The sequence below is a fragment of the Dermacentor silvarum genome, chromosome 1, assembly GCF_013339745.2.
Source record: "Dermacentor silvarum isolate Dsil-2018 chromosome 1, BIME_Dsil_1.4, whole genome shotgun sequence".
NCBI lineage: Eukaryota > Metazoa > Arthropoda > Arachnida > Ixodida > Ixodidae > Dermacentor > Dermacentor silvarum.
In genome coordinates, this window is record NC_051154.1 from 210553306 (window position 1) to 210571024 (window position 17719).

Below are 17719 nucleotides of genomic sequence, written 5' to 3' on the forward strand. Positions count from 1 at the left end.
GTAGGGATCTCGAGAATAAATATATCGAAGAATTATGAGAACGCTAGTGATACATCCGAAACTGCCTGGTGCGCTCAGCTGTGCAACGCAGAGTCGCACATTCTAACAGCCCTCGAATGCTCTGACCTGCGAGAAAACCGCCTGTACGGTACGTGACGTGCCCACGTAAGCGGTCGCAGTAACGGGTTTGGTGCTGGATGTCTGCGCAATAACTGCAGCAGTGCTCGACGTTGTGCTTGTGGTGTAGTGGTTATCACATCCGCCTAACACGCGGAAGGTCCCAGGTTCGATCCCTGGCCGGCACATAGTTTTTTGCTTGAAGCACGCGTTGAACGATAAGCTCTTTATCTAACACTTTTTTTGCTTTTGATCAGCAGAACGTGCTGTAGTGATCTCGAGAATAAATATATCGAAGGATTATGAGAACGCTACTGATACATCCGAAACTGCCTGGTGCGCTCAGCTGTGCAACGCAGAGTCGCACATTCTAACAGCCCTCGAATGCTCTGACCTGCGAGAAAACCGCCTGTACGGTACGTGACGTGCCCACGTAAGCGGTCGCAGTAACGGGTTTGGTGCTGGATGTCTGCGCAATAACTACCGCAGGGCTTGACGTTGTGCTTGTGGTGTAGTGGTTATCACATCCGCCTAACACCCGGAAGGTCCCAGGTTCGATCCCTGGCAGGCACATAGTTTTTTGCTTGAAGCACGCGTTGAACGATAAGCTCTTTATCTAACACTTTTTTTTGCTTTTGATCAGCGGAACGTGCTGTAGGGATCTCGAGAATAAATATATCGAAGAATTATGAGAACGCTAGTGATACATCCGAAACAGCCTGGTGCGCTCAGCTGTGCAACGCAGAGTAGCACATTCTAACAGCCCTCGAATGCTCTGACCTGCGAGAAAACCGCTTGTACGGCACGTGACGTGCCCACGTAAGCGGTCGCAGTAACGGGTTTGGTGCTGGATGTCTGCGCAATAACTGCAGCAGTGCTCGACGTTGTGCTTGTGGTGTAGTGGTTATCACATCCGCCTAACACGCGGAAGGTCCCAGGTTCGATCCCTGGCAGGCACATAGTTTTTTGCTTGAAGCACGCGTTGAACGATAAGCTCTTTATCTAACACTTTTTTTTGCTTTTGATCAGCGGAACGTGCTGTAGGGATCTCGAGAATAAATATATCGAAGAATTATGAGAACGCTAGTGATACATCCGAAACTGCCTGGTGCGCTCAGCTGTGCAACGCAGAGTCGCACATTCTAACAGCCCTCGAATGCTCTGACCTGCGAGAAAACCGCCTGTACGGTACGTGACGTGCCCACGTAAGCGGTCGCAGTAACGGGTTTGGTGCTGGATGTCTGCGCAATAACTGCAGCAGTGCTCGACGTTGTGCTTGTGGTGTATTCTAAGAATTCCACTTCCGGCCATCACAGTGAACGGTCGCGGAATGTCTTGCTCCTCAGGAGCGGTTACAGCGGCCCTCGGCCGCGGTTCCCGGTCAACGGAAAAACCTTCTCCGGATTACCAGATGGTTCTACCACAACTGCCTTCAGGTGCAAGTGTTTTGAACACTGTTTTTATTCACGGCGAAGTGAAAGCTCGGCCTTACCGTGTCGAGCATTTCAGGGATGCGCTTTCGCGACTCATGCTGCTGCCGGAAGTGGTGGCCCTCGGGGCCTATCAGATGAATCATGTGTGGGCCGTAACTTTTTCGAACGAAGCGGCCAAAAAGAAGATATTGGGCACAGAAGGATTCCTTGTCAAGGAACACCGTTGCGTAGTCATTGACCCGTGCAACCAGGGTGTCAGGCTCAAGCTCTTCTGGCTGTTGCATGGTGTTCCTGACGAAGACGTCAGAACAGCCTTGGCACCGTTCGGAAGAGTAACTGAAGTGACGAGAGAGAAGTGGAGAGTCCAGGGCTGCAACGACAAAGGAACCACGACACGGTCTGTGGTCCTGAAACTCAAGCCCGGAATGACAGCAGACGACCTACCACACCAACTTCGTGTTGCGGAAGACCTGGCTCTCGTCATTGTCCCGGGCCGAGCACCCCTCTGCCTCCGGTGCCGTGGCACTGGACACATTCGACGAGAATGCCGGGTTCCACGCTGTGGGCTGTGTCGTCGCTTTGGCCACGACGAGACCCAGTGCGTGAGGACGTACGCCAACGTTGCAGGCCCAGGCAGGAGCGAGGACTCGTCCGAGCTTCTCATGGATCAAGAGGACGCCGAAGAGGCCGCCAAAGGAGCAGCTGAAGGGGCGGCGGCTCAGTCTGCACCACTGGTTACGAAGACCGCAAAGGTGAACCTGAAGGGGATAGATGAAGGCAATGTGCCGGATTCTGCGCCTCCACCTGCCAAGGTTCAAGTGACGGAAGCTGGTGCTGACGTGACGGGCGCGTCGTCAGAAATCACCCCACCTCCGACCAAAGTGGCTGACGAGCCAGTTAGCGTCAGTGAGGACATGGACCTGACTTCCGACGCTAAGGGCGCCGGAAAGCGGTTGCGTGACGATGTTGAGGACCACAGCCAAAACACCGACGGCGTGGATACCGAAGGACCGACACCAAAAACACCGACAGTCCGACGGTCGACGCTGAAGGTCAAGCCCAACGTGCCGCCAGACAGACGGCCGTCACATGCGCCGCCTCCGCCTTAGCGGAGGTAGTGCCCCGGAAAGAACTTTCCGCACCCGATCTTTGATCGGGAGTGATTCTACGAGGACGTCGTTTTGCAGTTGTCGCCTTCAAAGAGCAACACCAAGCATCAGTGTATACAACAGCCGCTATGTTTCCTCGAACCGTGTGAGTAGGGGCCCACCTTAATTGCAGCTAACACAATGGCAAACGAAATTAACATCACCACTCCGCTTCGTTTGGCGACATTAAACGTCAGAGGGCTGTCACAGCGGCGAAGACAATGTCAGATTAGCCGCATGCTATTAGAAAAAGACATTGATTTGATGGCAGTCCAAGAAACAAAAATTGAATCAGAGGAAAAAACGGATCGATTGGCAGAAATTTTCAGAACGAATTACAACGTATGCGTTTGCCATGCGAATGGTACTTCTGGTGGCTGCCTTCTTTTTATTAGAAACAGTATTGGGATAACAGAGCAGCAAGTTACTTCATGTCAGGGAGGGCGTATGCTTATTTGTGATTTTTCTTTTTCTGGACTGCTTTGGCGGGCGGTGTGTGTATATGTACCTAATAATGCTTGTGAACGCGAAGAATTTTTTGTTTACCTGAGGTCTTTCTTGGTGTGTGAAAGGCACGTTCTAGTGTTTGGCGACTTTAATTGTGTGTGCCGGCCGATAGATAGATCGAAAAAAGCTGCTCAGTCAAGATAGAAGCGCAACTGTTCTGCACGAAATTTTGTGTGAAGTTGATCTGGAGGATGTTGGAAGTGTTCTTGGTTCTGACAGTGATGTGCAATATACGCATTTTCAAGGAGACTCCCACTCGAGGTTAGACCGTATCTATGTCCCTTTTCTCTTAGTTCCGCTCCTTTCTAGCTACAGTGTCGAATGCATCAGTTTCAGTGACCATTGCTTGGTAATGGTTACGATAGGTACGAAAAGCAAAGAGAAAAAATTTAATTGGCACTTATGGAAACTTAATGACAATTTATTGCAGGATGAATTGTTTCTACGAAGAATAAAAGAGAAATTAGAAAATGTTCTCCTTCAAAATGCGGAAAATGTTGTAGAAGCTTGGGAACTGTTTAAAACCGAAGCGAAAATAATTGCTTTAGAGAGAGCATGCGTGTTGCGGCACAAACAAAAGCAAGAAGAACGTAAACTGCAGTGCACGTTAGCATACCTTTTGAACATGGAAAGAGGCGCGGCTGGTACATTTGTAAGCGATATCAAAGAACTTAAAGCGAAACTTGAAGTCATTGATGAAGAGAGATATCGCGGCGCCGTTTTGAGAGCACGCGCAGAACGAGTATGGTTGGGTGAAACGCCCACCAAGCGAGCGCTAAGTGATGAGAAGAGACACGCATTGAGTAAGGAAATAAAAGAAATAGTTTATCAAGGGCAGCTTACAAACGACAAGGAAATGATAGAACGTGCTTTTGTGGACCACTATAGTACGCTGCTAAGCAAGAGAGCAAGCGATATCTCGGCGTTTAAAAGTGATTATTTGCCTCTGATGCCGAGAATTGATGGTGAACTTAAGGAAGCTCTTGAAAGGCCTATTTCTGTAGAAGAAATTGAAAAGGCTATCGATGACCTCAGTGCAAGAAAATCGCCTGGACCAGATGGTCTTGGGGCAGCGATATATAAAATTTTCAAGGTTGAAGTAGCACAGGCTCTGTATCGCGTCATAACGAAGTGTTATGAACAAAAATGGACGCCTCCTTCCTTCCGACAGACTCATGTGGTACTTATACCTAAAGTTACTGACCCCATAAAGCTTCAATCAGTAGAGGCCTACCGACCAATAAGTTTAGCTAACATTGATTATAAAGTATTCATGAAGGTGCTCGCCCAACGTCTTCAGAGTGTAGTGAAATCCCTAGTAGGTACACATCAGACATGTGGTATAAAAGGTACGACTATTTTCACAAATATACACACAGCGCGAAGCATACTTGAATGTTGCGATTTGATGCAAGATCGTGTAGCTATGCTACAACTGGATTTAGCCAAAGCTTTTGACAGGGTGTCGCACGAGATCCTGTTTCTGCTTCTTGAATACATGAATGTTGGAACAGTCATTTTGGATGGGGTGAAAATGGTTTATGATGGTTGTACAACAAACCTAATTATCAACAACAGACTCAGCAGACGAATTCCAGTACTGTCTAGCATAAAACAAGGGTGTCCGATCTCGGCCTTGCTTTTCGCTCTTTATTTAGAACCTTTCTGTTTAAAGATACTTCAGAGCCATAGTATTCGCGGGTACACGTTTTTTGGCAGAGAAATAAAAGTGTTAGCCTATGCTGACGACATAGCAGTGTTCTGTCGCGATAAGCAAAGCATTGCAGAAGTAGTGAAGGAAGCTCAATCTTTTTGTAGTGCTTCTGGTAGTGCCATAAGTTGGCCAAAGTGTTTAGGATTTTGGCACGGGGACTGGCAAGATACGCCAGAATTGTTTTGCAGAATGCAGTGGAGTGTGATACCCGGCACTTATCTTGGGGTTCCACTCGGCAACTACCGAGAGCCAGTAGAATACTGGACGAATGAGAGGGACAGAATGAAAGAACAAACTAACAAATGGGGAGGCCACAACTTTTCGATGTTTGCAAGAGCCAAAGTGTGTAATATGTTTTTAGTAGCTAAAGTGTTTTACGTCTTGCAGGTGCTATGCATGAGCCGATCTTCAGTTCAAAAAATACACAGAGTGTTTGCGGAATTTATTTGGGGTTCAGTATGGGAACGCATGAGCAGATTTAATTTGTTTCACTCTTTGCGCAACGGCGGACTCAGTTTAACTCATTTGTTTTTCAAGCAACTTGTGTCGAGATTTGTTTTCTTTCGTGACCAAAGTGATGGTTTTCTGCGCACGGTGATCCAAGTGAGATTACGTGACGCTTTGCCTGATTTCGTTGTATCGTCGTACGCAGTCAAACCGATGGCACTAAAAGGTTATCTGCGTGAAGTTATCACGGCGATTCGTCTTCTAAATGCGAGATTTTCTAGGGAGTACTTGTTTGAAGTGTCACGAAAAAAAATATATAAGGATCTTGTTGACGTTTTTGTACCTATGCCAGTGTATCGTTCTATGTACTACTTAGGGCCTGAACGTGATGTTCTCAAAAGAGTAAGGAATATGCCTGTAAGAGCTAACGCGAAATGCTTCTTTTTCAAGCTCCACACTGACACACTGTCGGTTAAGCCATGGCTAAGGAGCAAGGGTTTGTTTGTCCCATGGTCCGTCAATTGCCTTATATGCAATAAGGAAGAAACAATTGAACATATTTTTCTTGACTGCCACGATGCCCGCTTTCTTTGGGACATTCTGCAGCGAACTTTAAAAAAGGAGCTCCCGATTAGTGCTTTTGGAATAAGGTTCTTGCCATGCGCAGAACCTGACAGTGTGCCGGCGGACATGTTAATGCTATTGTGTATGCAAAGCGTATGGAGAACTCGAATGGCTGTACACAATGCTGATGTACATGCGAGGTCAGCCAGATACTATTTTGTTGAAAATGTTGTTTACACACGGGAAGTGTTGAAAATGCAAAGTGAACCACCGGAATGGCTTCAAGTGTTGGACAGTTTGGCTTCGTTGAAGCCATTTTAACATGACGCTACAGTCTTTTAACGACTGGTTATTTTAATCTCGCATTTATTTGACATGTTGTTTTTGTGTATTTGCCAAGTCGGTAATAAAGAAAAAAAAAAGTGCTTGTGGTGTAGTGGTTATCACATCCGCCTAACACGCGGAAGGTCCCAGGTTCGATCCCTGGCAGGCACATAGTTTTTTGCTTGAAGCACGCGTTGAACGATAAGCTCTTTATCTAACACTTTTTTTGCTTTTGATCAGCAGAACGTGCTGTAGGGATCTCGAGAATAAATATATCGAAGAATTATGAGAACGCTAGTGATACATCCGAAACTGCCTGGTGTGCTCAGCTGTGCAACGCAGAGTCGCACATTCTAACAGCCCTCGAATGCTCTGACCTGCGAGAAAACCGCCTGTACGGTACGTGACGTGCCCACGTAAGCGGTCGCAGTAACGGGTTTGGTGCTGGATGTCTGCGCAATAACTGCAGCAGTGCTCGACGTTGTGCTTGTGGTGTAGTGGTTATCACATCCGCCTAACACGCGGAAGGTCCCAGGTTCGATCCCTGGCAGGCACATAGTTTTTTGCTTGAAGCACGCGTTGAACGATAAGCTCTTTATCTAACACTTTTTTTGCTTTTGATCAGCAGAACGTGCCGTAGGGATCTCGAGAATAAATATATCGAAGAATTATGAGAACGCTAGTGATACATCCGAAACTGCCTGGTGCGCTCAGCTGTGCAACGCAGAGTCGCACATTCTAACAGCCCTCGAATGCTCTGACCTGCGAGAAAACCGCCTGTACGGTACGTGACGTGCCCACGTAAGCGGTCGCAGTAACGGGTTTGGTGCTGGATGTCTGCGCAATAACTGCAGCAGTGCTCGACGTTGTGCTTGTGGTGTAGTGGTTATCACATCCGCCTAACACGCGGAAGGTCCCAGGTTCGATCCCTGGCAGGCACATAGTTTTTTGCTTGAAGCACGCGTTGAACGATAAGCTCTTTATCTAACACTTTTTTTGCTTTTGATCAGCAGAACGTGCTGTATACGGATCTCGAGAATAAATATATCGAAGAATTATGAGAACGCTAGTGATACATCCGAAACTGCCTGGTGCGCTCAGCTGTGCAACGCAGAGTCGCACATTCTAACAGCCCTCGAATGCTCTGACCAGCGAGAAAACCGCCTGTACGGTACGTGACGTGCCCACGTAAGCGGTCGCAGTAACGGGTTTGGTGCTGGATGTCTGCGCAATAACTGGAGCAGTGCTCGACGTTGTGCTTGTGGTGTAGTGGTTATCACATCCGCCTAACACGCGGAAGGTCCCAGGTTCGATCCCTGGCAGGCACATAGTTTTTTGCTTGAAGCACGCGTTGAACGATAAGCTCTTTATCTAACACTTTTTTTGCTTTTGATCAGCAGAACGTGCTGTAGGGATCTCGAGAATAAATATATCGAAGAATTATGAGAACGCTAGTGATACATCCGAAACTGCCTGGTGCGCTCAGCTGTGCAACGCAGAGTCGCACATTCTAACAGCCCTCGAATGCTCTGACCTGCGAGAAAACCGCCTGTACGGTACGTGACGTGCCCACGTAAGCGGTCGCAGTAACGGGTTTGGTGCTGGATGTCTGCGCAATAACTGCAGCAGTGCTCGACGTTGTGCTTGTGGTGTAGTGGTTATCACATCCGCCTAACACGCGGAAGGTCCCAGGTTCGATCCCTGGCAGGCACATAGTTTTTTGCTTGAAGCACGCGTTGAACGATAAGCTCTTTATCTAACACTTTTTTTGCTTTTGATCAGCAGAACGTGCTGTAGGGATCTCGAGAATAAATATATCGAAGAATTATGAGAACGCTAGTGATACATCCGAAACTGCCTGGTGCGCTCAGCTGTGCAACGCAGAGTCGCACATTCTAACAGCCCTCGAATGCTCTGACCTGCGAGAAAACCGCCTGTACGGTACGTGACGTGCCCACGTAAGCGGTCGCAGTAACGGGTTTGGTGCTGGATGTCTGCGCAATAACTGCCGCAGTGCTTGACGTTGTGCTTGTGGTGTAGTGGATTCACTTCCGGCCACCGCCGTGAACGGTCGAGGAATGTTTCGCTCCTCTGGGGCGGTGTCAGCGGCCATGTTTAGCCGCGGTAACAGGAATGCTGCCAGTGCCAACCAGGATTACGAAATCATTTTGCCTCCTCTTCCAACTGGTCGTATTGTTTTAAACACTGTATTTTTTCATGCGGATGTTCGAGGAAGACCCTACCGAGTAGAAGACATCCGAGATGCTCTTGGGCGTTTGGCAATGCTCCCTGACGTTGAAGCGTTAGGGGCATACCAAATGAACCACGTGTGGGCGGTCACGCTCAAGAATACGGAGGCAAAGAAGAGACTGCTTTCTGCAACCGACGTTTCCGTGAAGGACCGCCGTTGCGTCGTTGTGGACCCGAACAACCAGGACGTTCGACTAAAGCTCCATTGGGTGCTTCATTACGTAGACGACGAAGACATACGGACTGCGCTTGCACCCTACGGTAAGGTCACCGAAGTGGCAAGAGAGCGATGGCGAACGGAAGGTTTATCAGACAAAGGCTCTACAACGCGCATTATCAGCCTTCAACTCAAGGCAGGGTATACCAAGGAAGACATTCCACATCAACTACGAGTAGCAGGAGACCTGACGTTGGTAGTAGTGGCCGGAAGAGCTCCACTCTGCCTACGGTGTAAAGGGACCGGTCATATACGACGCGAATGTCGTGTCCCTCGGTGCGCACTGTGCAAACGCTTTGGCCACGCTGAGGAAGACTGCGTGAGGACTTACGCGAAGGTCACAGGGCGCTCTGCGTGGGACGAAAATGCGGAGCTACAAATGGATGAATTGGAAGCTGAGGAAGTTGCCACCAGCAACACCGGAGAACCCGAGTCGGAGGAAACGCCCCCTTCGCTGCAGTCGCCCAATGCAGACGAGAAACAGGATAACGACAAGCAGGTTGTACAACCTGTACCGTCTCCTGTGACGACAACCAGTGCTTCCAGCAGCTCAGTGGAAAAAAATATGAGCCAGCCGACCCCTTTGGAAAAGTCCGAAGACGTTGATATGACGGATTCAAAGATCGGCGCAGGGAAAAGAACACGTGAGGAAACAGCAGCAGGGAATGGAGCCTCAAACGAGCCCAGTGCCGGCGAGCCACCCACTAAAGCGTCCCAAGGGCGCCGCCCGAGCTTCAAGCCGAAACCCAACGTACCGCCGGACCGTCACATTCCAGGGGGCTCGTAGCCCCCTGTTTCAGAGAAGCCTGTCTCAACCCCCTGGTTCAAGCGCTACGCATGCAAAAAGTGAGGGAGGACAAGCTGAGGGGCTTGAACCCCAGTGCCTTGTTGATAAGGCACTCATGGTGTGTTCGCCCGTGGCAACCACAGAAACATCAGCTACGAGTGAATTTTTCAGTGTCCCACAGAACGAGGTGAGCGCCATGCGGCCTGTTTGATCACTCTTATAAATGGCAGTAAGACTTGACGAGCCCCTTAGCATAGGCACGCTAAACGTGCGAGGCCTTTCTTCAAGGCGTCGACAGTATCAAGTGAGCCGTCTTTTACTGGAGAATGACCTCGACATCGTAGCGATTCAAGAAACGAAAGTCGAAAGCCAGGCTCAGACAGATCGCATGGTAGAACCATTTACTCGACGCTATTATGTATGTGTTTGTCATGCAGTGGGGTCGTCCGGCGGATGTGCCTTGTTATTACGTAACTCCCTAGGAATCGTAGTCGAGACTGTGACTGTGTGTAAAACTGGACGGTTAGTTGTGTGTGATTTCTTGTTCTCTGCTTTGAAGTGGCGGGCCATTTGTTTGTACGCGCCCAACAGAGAAACCGAGCGCTACGATTTTTTTGAAAGCGTTGCATCCTTTTTAAATAGCGAAAGGATAATTCTATTCCTGGGTGATTTTAACTGTGTGTGTTCTGCTGCCGATAGAGCACGGAACGAACCAGTACGCGACAACAGTGCCATGAAATTAAGCACGATAGTTCAGGATCACTCTCTCGAAGATATCGGTCATATTCTAGCTGGCGGTAGACGGCCACAGTTCACTCATTTCCAACGTGCAAGCCATGCACGCTTGGATAGAGTATACATATCTGCAAATATAGTGCCGTTATGCCAAGATTACAACGTCAAACATGTTTCGTTCAGTGATCACAGCTTGGTTATGATTTCCTTAGGAGCAAAGCGCAAAGGGCCGTCGTTCAGTTGGGCACTTTGGAAGTTTAATGACAAGCTTCTGGACAACGATAACTTTATGAACAAAGCAAAAGAAAGTATAGAAAGACTTCTGTCTAAAACGGACAGCTTTATCGCTGAGTGGGAGCTGTTCAAACAAGAAATAAAGATCAATGCAAATGAAATTATGGGGTTTTACGTGCCAAAACCACGATCTGATTATGAGGCACGTCGTAGTGGGGGACTCCGGAAATTTGGACCACCTGGGGTTCTTTAACGTGCACCTAAATCTAAGTACACGGGTGTTTTTCGCATTTCGCCCCCATCGAAATGCGGCCGCCGTGGCCGGGATTCGATCCCGCGACCTCGTGCTCAGCAGCCCAACACCATAGCCACTGAGCAACCACGGCGGGTCATAAAGATCAATGCAATCGAGGGAGCATGCGCAATGCGACGCAGTGAAAGAAACAAGGAAAATGTACTCCGTAGTCAATTGGACTACTTGCTGAACGCAGAAAGCCTACAATCAGGGGCATTGAATAATGAAATTAAAGGAATAAAAGACAAACTGGAGGCTATAGATGTCGAGAGGTATAAAGGGGCCATTGTTCGCGCCCGTAGCGAAAGATTGTGGTTGGGAGAAAGGCCGACCAAACGCTCGTTAACGGACGAAAAAAGTTATGCTGTTAAAAATGAAATAAAAGAAATACAGTATGAGGGTGCCATAACAAATGACAAACGGATAATTGAACTTGCTTTTGTAGAGTACTTTAGAAATCTGTTAGGTCATAAAATGAAAATTGCAACCGGCTTTGAAAATGAGTACCTACACTTAATGCCAAGATTAGACGATGATGTGAAGACGCGTCTTGAAGCAGATATTACCGCGCGTGAAATTGAAGAAGCAATTGATGAATTAACTGTAGGGAAATCTCCAGGCCCGGATGGTTTAAGCAGTTCTTTTTACAAAGCTTTTAAAGAAGATCTGGCAAAAGCCCTGCATTGTGTAATAACCGAAGCATATAAAGAAAATGTAGTGCCCCCATCTTTCAAGTACTCTCACATTGTATTAATCCCAAAAACAGATGACCCGGTCAAGCTCTTATCGGTCTCGTCCTATCGACCGATAAGTTTAAGCAACGTTGATTACAAAATATATATGAAAGTACTAGCAAAAAGATTACAAACCGTGATCACAGTTTTGGTAGGACCTCACCAAACTCGTGGAATCAGAGGACGCTCGATATTTACCAACATTCATGTTACCAGAAGTATACTTGAATATTGCGACGATTTTTCAGAACGGGTGGCTATGTTACAACTTGACCTAGAAAAAGCTTTCGATCGCGTATCCCATGAAATTCTATTTAGTCTTTTGGAGTATATTAATGTTGGATCTGTGATTACTACTGGTGTGCAAATGTGTTACACTCACAGTTCAGCTAGCATAGTTGTGAACAAAACTGTTAGCGAAAGCTTCAGCGTTCAGTGTAGTATCAGTAAAGGGTGCCCATTATCATCATTATTGTTCGCAATTTTTCTCGAACCTTTCTGCTTAAAGATTCTCAACAATGATAAAATATACGGCTTCAGATTGCTCACAAGCGAAGTGAAAGTACTGTGTTATGCTGACGACATAGCAGTCTTCTGTGACGACAAGGAAAGCGTTAAGGAAAGCGTTAAAGAAGCAGAGTTATTTTGCTCGATCACGGGCAGTGTAATCAATTGGGAAAAATGTTTGGGCTTCTGGCACGGATCGTGGGTCAACACTCCAGATTACTTCGCTAACATGAAATGGACTGTGACACCAGTCAAATATCTCGGAGTGCCCTTAGAACACTACCGCGATACCACCCAATACTGGAACGAAGAAACCAAACGTGTTAAAGAACAAACTGATAAATGGGGTGGGCGCGATTTCTCCGTTTTCGCGCGCGCTACAGTTTGCAACGTGTTTTTAGTCGCAAAAGTGTGGTATGTTCTTCAAGTGCTATGTATGTCTCGTGCCAACGTGCAAAAGTTACACAGAGTCTTCACAGTGTTCGTGTGGCGTTCAACATGGGAAAGAACAAGTAGAACAAATTTATTTCGATCAGTCCGTAGCGGAGGACTAAGTTTAGTGCATTTATTTCTCAAGCAAGTTGTATCAAGGTTTATTTTTTTGCGCGACCAAAAGAACGGATTTCTGCGAACAATTTTGCAATTACGATTGAGTGACGTAATTCCTGAATTTATTGTATCGAGTACCAGAAAAGAAATATGTGTTCTCGGCTTTCTTCGTGAGGTTGTTATGTCGTTTAGAATGCTAAAAGTTAGATTTTCAATGGCGTATCTTAGTAATGTGTCAAAAAAGCGTTTATACAAAGATGTTATTGACATTATGTTACCAGTGCCTCTATATCGTGCCATGTACTGTGTGGGCTCCGAACGTGACGTGTTGAAACGTGTTAAAAGAATGACAGTCCGATCCTCAGTTAAAACATTTTTCTTTCAGCTTCACACCAACACTCTTCCAGTAAAACCATGGTTGAAAGAGAAAGGACTGTTTGTACCATGGTCAGTTAACTGTCTCATCTGCTCAAAGCCTGAGACAATCGAACACATTTTCTTAGATTGCTGGGATGCAATATTCCACTGGGATGTCTTGCAGAGGACACTGAAAAAAGAACTCCCTATATCACCCTACGGTATCCGCTTTCTCCCGGTTGAAAATGAAAATGGCGTGCCCTATGACATGATCATGACTCTGAGCCTACACAGCATTTGGAAAACACGAATGGCCATACGAAATGCTGATGTGGACGCCAAACCAGCCAGACAGTATTTTATTGAAAGTGTCTCTCAAATAAGAGATGTGTATAAATTGCAGGTTGAGCCACCAGACTGGTTACCTGTGTTAGATACACTGGTAACCTTAAAGCGTTTTTAATACATGCACTAACACAAGGACACGTAATGCTCATTATAACACTGTTTTTTCTCTCCAAAGTAAGGTGAATGCTTTGTATCTGTGACAGACCGGCAATAAAGAAAAAAAAAAGTGCTTGTGGTGTAGTGGTTATCACATCCGCCTAACACGCGGAAGGTCCCAGGTTCGATCCCTGGCAGGCACATAGTTTTTTGCTTGTAGCACGCGTTGAACGATAAGCTCTTTATCTAACACTTTTTTTGCTTTTGATCAGCAGAACGTGCCGTAGGGATCTCGAGAATAAATATATCGAAGAATTATGAGAACGCTAGTGATACATCCGAAACTGCCTGGTGCGCTCAGCTGTGCAACGCAGAGTCGCACATTCTAACAGCCCTCGAATGCTCTGACCTGCGAGAAAACCGCCTGTACGGCACGTGACATGCCCACGTAAGCGGTCGCAGTAACGGGTTTGGTGCTGGATGTCTGCGCAATAACTGCAGCAGTGCTCGGCGTTGTGCTTGTGGTGTAGTGGTTATCACATCCGCCTAACACGCGGAAGGTCCCAGGTTCGATCCCTGGCAGGCACATAGTTTTTTGCTTGTAGCACGCGTTGAACGATAAGCTCTTTATCTAACACTTTTTTTTTTTGCTTTTGATCAGCAGAACGTGCCGTAGGGATCTCGAGAATAAATATATCGAAGGATTATGAGAACGCTAGTGATACATCCGAAACTGCCTGGTGCGCTCAGCTGTGCAACGCAGAGTCGCACATTCTAACAGCCCTCGAATGCTCTGACCTGCGAGAAAACCGCCTGTACGGTACGTGGCGTGCCCACGTAAGCGGTCGCAGTAACGGGTTTGGTGCTGGATGTCTGCGCAATAACTGCAGCAGTGCTCGACGTTGTGCTTGTGGTGTGCTCCTACGGTTGGTCACTGAACAAGACATTGACGTACTAGCCGTCCAGGAGACTAAGGTGGACGGAGAGGAGAAGACCGGGAGCATGGTGCGGCGGTTCACGAATAGATATTTCGCGGTGGTTAGCCATGCGATAGGCACATCGGGCGGGTGCATACTTTTTGTGAAAAAATTGCCTAATCTAGCGATTGAAAGTGTTTATTCTTGTCAGTCTGGCAGGATAGTCTTTGCGATGTTGTTATGTGTGAAGCTGAGTTCCGCGTCATATGCATATACGCGCCGAATTCAGTGGATGAGCGTGCACTGTTTTTTTCGAACCTTGTACAGTATGTACGTTGTGATAGGCGCGTAATCCTGCTAGGTGATTTCAATTGTGTGTTGAGCGCTAAAGATAGAGTCAGCAATACCGGTATGCGTGACAGAAGTAGTGACGTACTATCAAATCTTATCTGTGAAAATGAACTTGAAGATGTATTTGAGTGTCTGGAAGATGGACGCGAAGTGACCTTTACGCGTTTTCAGGGCAGTAGCCATGCGCGACTGGATCGCATGTATATCTCCTTGGATATAATTCCAACATGCCATGGTTATTGCGTTTTACCAGTGTCGTTTTCCGACCACTGCCTAGTCAAATGCCATGTAGGTATTGAAAAAAGGCGAAATGCTTTTGATTGGGATAAGTGGAAAATGAACGCGGTATTACTAAACGATGAGCCATTTGTACAGGCAGTACGCAGTATGGTTACTGAACTAAGCCAAGGTACAGCTGAAACAATCGCAGATAAGTGGGAATGCTTTAAACAAAAGGTTAAAATGAAAGCCTTAGAACGATCGAGCTGCCTAAAATTTGAGAGGGGAATGAAAGAAAAAGGGTTGAGGACACTGCTTAAGCAGCTGATAACGCTTGAATGTCGAGATCCCGGTGCGTACAAAGATGACGTGCGAAACGTCAAAGAAAAGCTAGAACTGTTCGACAAGGAGCGTTATCAAGGTGCCATTGTGCGCGCACGAGCGGAAGCGCTAGCGGCAGGGGAGACGCCCACTAAAAGGGCGCTTAGTCTAGAGAAGACGCATGGACGACAAAGCCATGTAGATAAGATTTCAATAAATGGCACTGTGGTTGAAGACAACGAAAGCATAGGTCGCGCCTTTTTCGACTACTACCAGTCGCTCTTTGCGTTTCAGGAAGCAAATGTAAGGCCTTTAAAGCTGACTTTCTCCACCGCATGCCGCGATTGGGTGAAGACACCAAAGAGCGACTGGAAGGCAAAATAACCCAGAGGGAAGTCGAGAAAGCAATCGACGATTTGAACATGGGCAAGTCGCCGGGACCTGATGGTCTCAGCGCGGCGTTGTACAAGGCTTTTAAAAGCGAACTGGCCCCTTTGATAGCAGACGTCTTTAATGACGCATATGAACAGAAATCCTTGCCACCTTCCTTTGGAAAAGCGCACACCATACTAATCCCTAAGAGCGATCAAACAGATAAACTGAGGTTCGTGACATCATATAGACCGATCTCACTAACAAACGTCGATTACAAGATATTAATGAAGGTTTTAGCAAGCAGACTTCAAGGCGTAATCAAGGATATAGTAGCAGACCACCAAACTTGCGGCATCAAGGGGCGAACTATCTTTTCGAACATCCATAAGATGCGGTGTGTTCTCGAGTGCTCTGACATCACCTATCGCGGCGTTGCAGTTCTTCAGCTCGATCTCGAGAAAGCGTTCGATTGTGTCGCTCATGTTATATTGTTTGCCATCTTAGATCATGTTAACGTCGGTTCCATCATCACTGAGGGCGTGGCCTTGGCGTACCAGAACTGCACAACAAGATTAATTGTTAATAAGTCACTGGGGGCCCCCATTAACATCATGCGTTCAGTGCGCCAAGGCTGCCCCCTCAGTCCGCTTCTGTTTGCTATTATATCGAAGCAATGTGTCTGGCAATTACGGAAAATGAGACAATACGCGGTTTTAGACTAGCAGCGACAGAAGTGAAGCTACTCGCGTATGCAGATGACATTGCAGTGTGTGTACAGACAAACCGAGCATAACGGAAACAATTAATGTAGTGAAACATTTTTGCGATGTAACTGGCAGCCGAGTAAATTGGGGCAAATCCCTCGGGCTGTGGCACGGGGAGTGGCCGTCTGCTCCGGACCACTTCGCGAACGTCAACTGGGTCAAAACTCCGCCAAGGTATCTCGGGGTTCCCCTAGACTGCTACAATAATAGCGATGAATACTGGAGGAGCCAAAGTAAAGAAATGAAAGAAAAGGCAGACAGATGGGCCGGCACTAACCTGTCCATTTTTGCAAGAGCGACTGTGTGTAACATGTTTTTTATTTCTAAGTTGTATTACGTCATGCAAGTGTTTTGTTCTCGAGCAAACGTGCAAAGGCTGCACAGAGTGTTTGCTGTTTTCATCTGGGGTTCGACATGGGAAAGGTGCAGCCGAACAAACTTGTTCAGAAGAGTGAAGGACGGGGGTGTGGGCTTGGTCCATCTTTTTGTTAGACAGCTGGTAAATCGATTTTTGTTTTTTCGCGATGAGCGTGACCCCTTTCTGCGCACTGTGTGCCAGCTCAGGTTGAGCGACGCATTGCCGGAACATGTAGTTAGTGTGGAAAGCATGACCACAACACTGCGTGGGTATTTCAAGGAAGTGGTCGATAGTGTACGCTTCCTCTCTGTGCGATTTTCAAATGATTACCTTTGTGAAGTGAAAAGGAAAACACTGTATAGAGATCTTTGTGATGTACTATTCCCAGTGCCAATTTACAGAGCCATATACAGTGGAGGGCCAGGACAGGATGTGCTTAGACGTGTAAAACGCATGCAGGTACCACCAGGCGTAAAAACCTTTTTTTTATGCTACACACCGGAACGCTCCCCGTCAAGACTTTCATGAAAGAACGGGGTTGTACTGTACCATGGGGTTCGCACTGCTTGATCTGCAAGCAGCCCGAAACAATAGAGCACGTTTTTTTGCACTGTTGGGAGGGGGTTTATTTCTGGGATGTGTTACAGCGAACCCTCAAGAAACAGTTGCCGCTGGACCCCCATGGGATACGATTTCTGGCATGTAGGGATGATGACGGGGTCCCTTATGACCTTATCATGTTAAATGCGCTCCACTGTCTATGGCGGGCACGAATGGCGGGGTACCATTGTGATCCTGACGCTAGGCCCGCGCGTATTATTTCAAAGAATGTATGGCCAGATTTATTGAATTGCATAGAATGCAAGAGTGTGTACCGGATTGGCTGTCAATGCTAGAACCTTTGACAACCATGAAGGAATTTTAATGTGACAACGCCTGCCCAACAAGGACGGGCAGCTTTTGTTTTTCCCTTGCGTTTTTTTTCTTGTATCATGTACAATTGCTACCGAATGTGATTTTTCAATGTGTGCACATTAGTTTGTTCTCTGTC

General features: G+C 47.1%; 3 protein-coding genes and 10 non-coding genes across 13 annotated transcripts; all 13 read left to right on the forward strand.

Moving 5' to 3' along the window:
• Positions 1 to 232: 232 nt before the first annotated feature.
• Trnav-aac (transfer RNA valine (anticodon AAC)) lies at positions 233 to 305 on the forward strand. The gene has a single exon. It is a non-coding gene; the product is annotated as a tRNA-Val (tRNA).
• A 312-nt stretch (positions 306 to 617) lies between these two features.
• Trnav-aac (transfer RNA valine (anticodon AAC)) lies at positions 618 to 690 on the forward strand. Its single transcript has one exon. It is a non-coding gene; the product is annotated as a tRNA-Val (tRNA).
• Positions 691 to 1003: 313 nt separating this feature from the next.
• On the forward strand, positions 1004 to 1076 carry Trnav-aac (transfer RNA valine (anticodon AAC)). The gene has a single exon. It is a non-coding gene; the product is annotated as a tRNA-Val (tRNA).
• A 345-nt stretch (positions 1077 to 1421) lies between these two features.
• LOC119436769 (uncharacterized) lies at positions 1422 to 2659 on the forward strand. Its single transcript, XM_037703763.2, has one exon. The coding sequence runs from the start codon at positions 1448 to 1450 to the stop codon at positions 2657 to 2659; it is 1212 nt and encodes a 403-aa protein (XP_037559691.1). The 5' UTR covers positions 1422 to 1447.
• Positions 2660 to 6352: 3693 nt separating this feature from the next.
• Positions 6353 to 6425, forward strand: Trnav-aac (transfer RNA valine (anticodon AAC)). Its single transcript has one exon. It is a non-coding gene; the product is annotated as a tRNA-Val (tRNA).
• Positions 6426 to 6737: 312 nt separating this feature from the next.
• Trnav-aac (transfer RNA valine (anticodon AAC)) lies at positions 6738 to 6810 on the forward strand. Its single transcript has one exon. It is a non-coding gene; the product is annotated as a tRNA-Val (tRNA).
• Positions 6811 to 7122: 312 nt separating this feature from the next.
• Positions 7123 to 7195, forward strand: Trnav-aac (transfer RNA valine (anticodon AAC)). Its single transcript has one exon. It is a non-coding gene; the product is annotated as a tRNA-Val (tRNA).
• Positions 7196 to 7509: 314 nt separating this feature from the next.
• Trnav-aac (transfer RNA valine (anticodon AAC)) lies at positions 7510 to 7582 on the forward strand. The gene has a single exon. It is a non-coding gene; the product is annotated as a tRNA-Val (tRNA).
• A 312-nt stretch (positions 7583 to 7894) lies between these two features.
• Trnav-aac (transfer RNA valine (anticodon AAC)) lies at positions 7895 to 7967 on the forward strand. Its single transcript has one exon. It is a non-coding gene; the product is annotated as a tRNA-Val (tRNA).
• A 371-nt stretch (positions 7968 to 8338) lies between these two features.
• LOC119436779 (uncharacterized) lies at positions 8339 to 9523 on the forward strand. Its single transcript, XM_037703773.2, has one exon. The coding sequence runs from the start codon at positions 8366 to 8368 to the stop codon at positions 9506 to 9508; it is 1143 nt and encodes a 380-aa protein (XP_037559701.2). The 5' UTR covers positions 8339 to 8365; the 3' UTR covers positions 9509 to 9523.
• A 2714-nt stretch (positions 9524 to 12237) lies between these two features.
• On the forward strand, positions 12238 to 13458 carry LOC119436789 (uncharacterized). The gene has a single exon (XM_037703783.2). It carries the CDS (start codon positions 12243 to 12245, stop codon positions 13380 to 13382), a length of 1140 nt encoding a protein of 379 aa, XP_037559711.2. The 5' UTR covers positions 12238 to 12242; the 3' UTR covers positions 13383 to 13458.
• Positions 13459 to 13493: 35 nt separating this feature from the next.
• On the forward strand, positions 13494 to 13566 carry Trnav-aac (transfer RNA valine (anticodon AAC)). The gene has a single exon. It is a non-coding gene; the product is annotated as a tRNA-Val (tRNA).
• Positions 13567 to 13878: 312 nt separating this feature from the next.
• Positions 13879 to 13951, forward strand: Trnav-aac (transfer RNA valine (anticodon AAC)). Its single transcript has one exon. It is a non-coding gene; the product is annotated as a tRNA-Val (tRNA).
• Positions 13952 to 17719: the final 3768 nt, after the last annotated feature.

Bases quoted from the DNA above. Each gene is read 5' to 3' on its own strand.
- LOC119436789 (XM_037703783.2), top strand. From the start codon at position 12,243: ATGAAATGGACTGTGACACCAGTCAAATATCTCGGAGTGCCCTTAGAA.
- LOC119436779 (XM_037703773.2), top strand. From the start codon at position 8,366: ATGTTTAGCCGCGGTAACAGGAATGCTGCCAGTGCCAACCAGGATTAC.
- LOC119436769 (XM_037703763.2), top strand. From the start codon at position 1,448: ATGTCTTGCTCCTCAGGAGCGGTTACAGCGGCCCTCGGCCGCGGTTCC.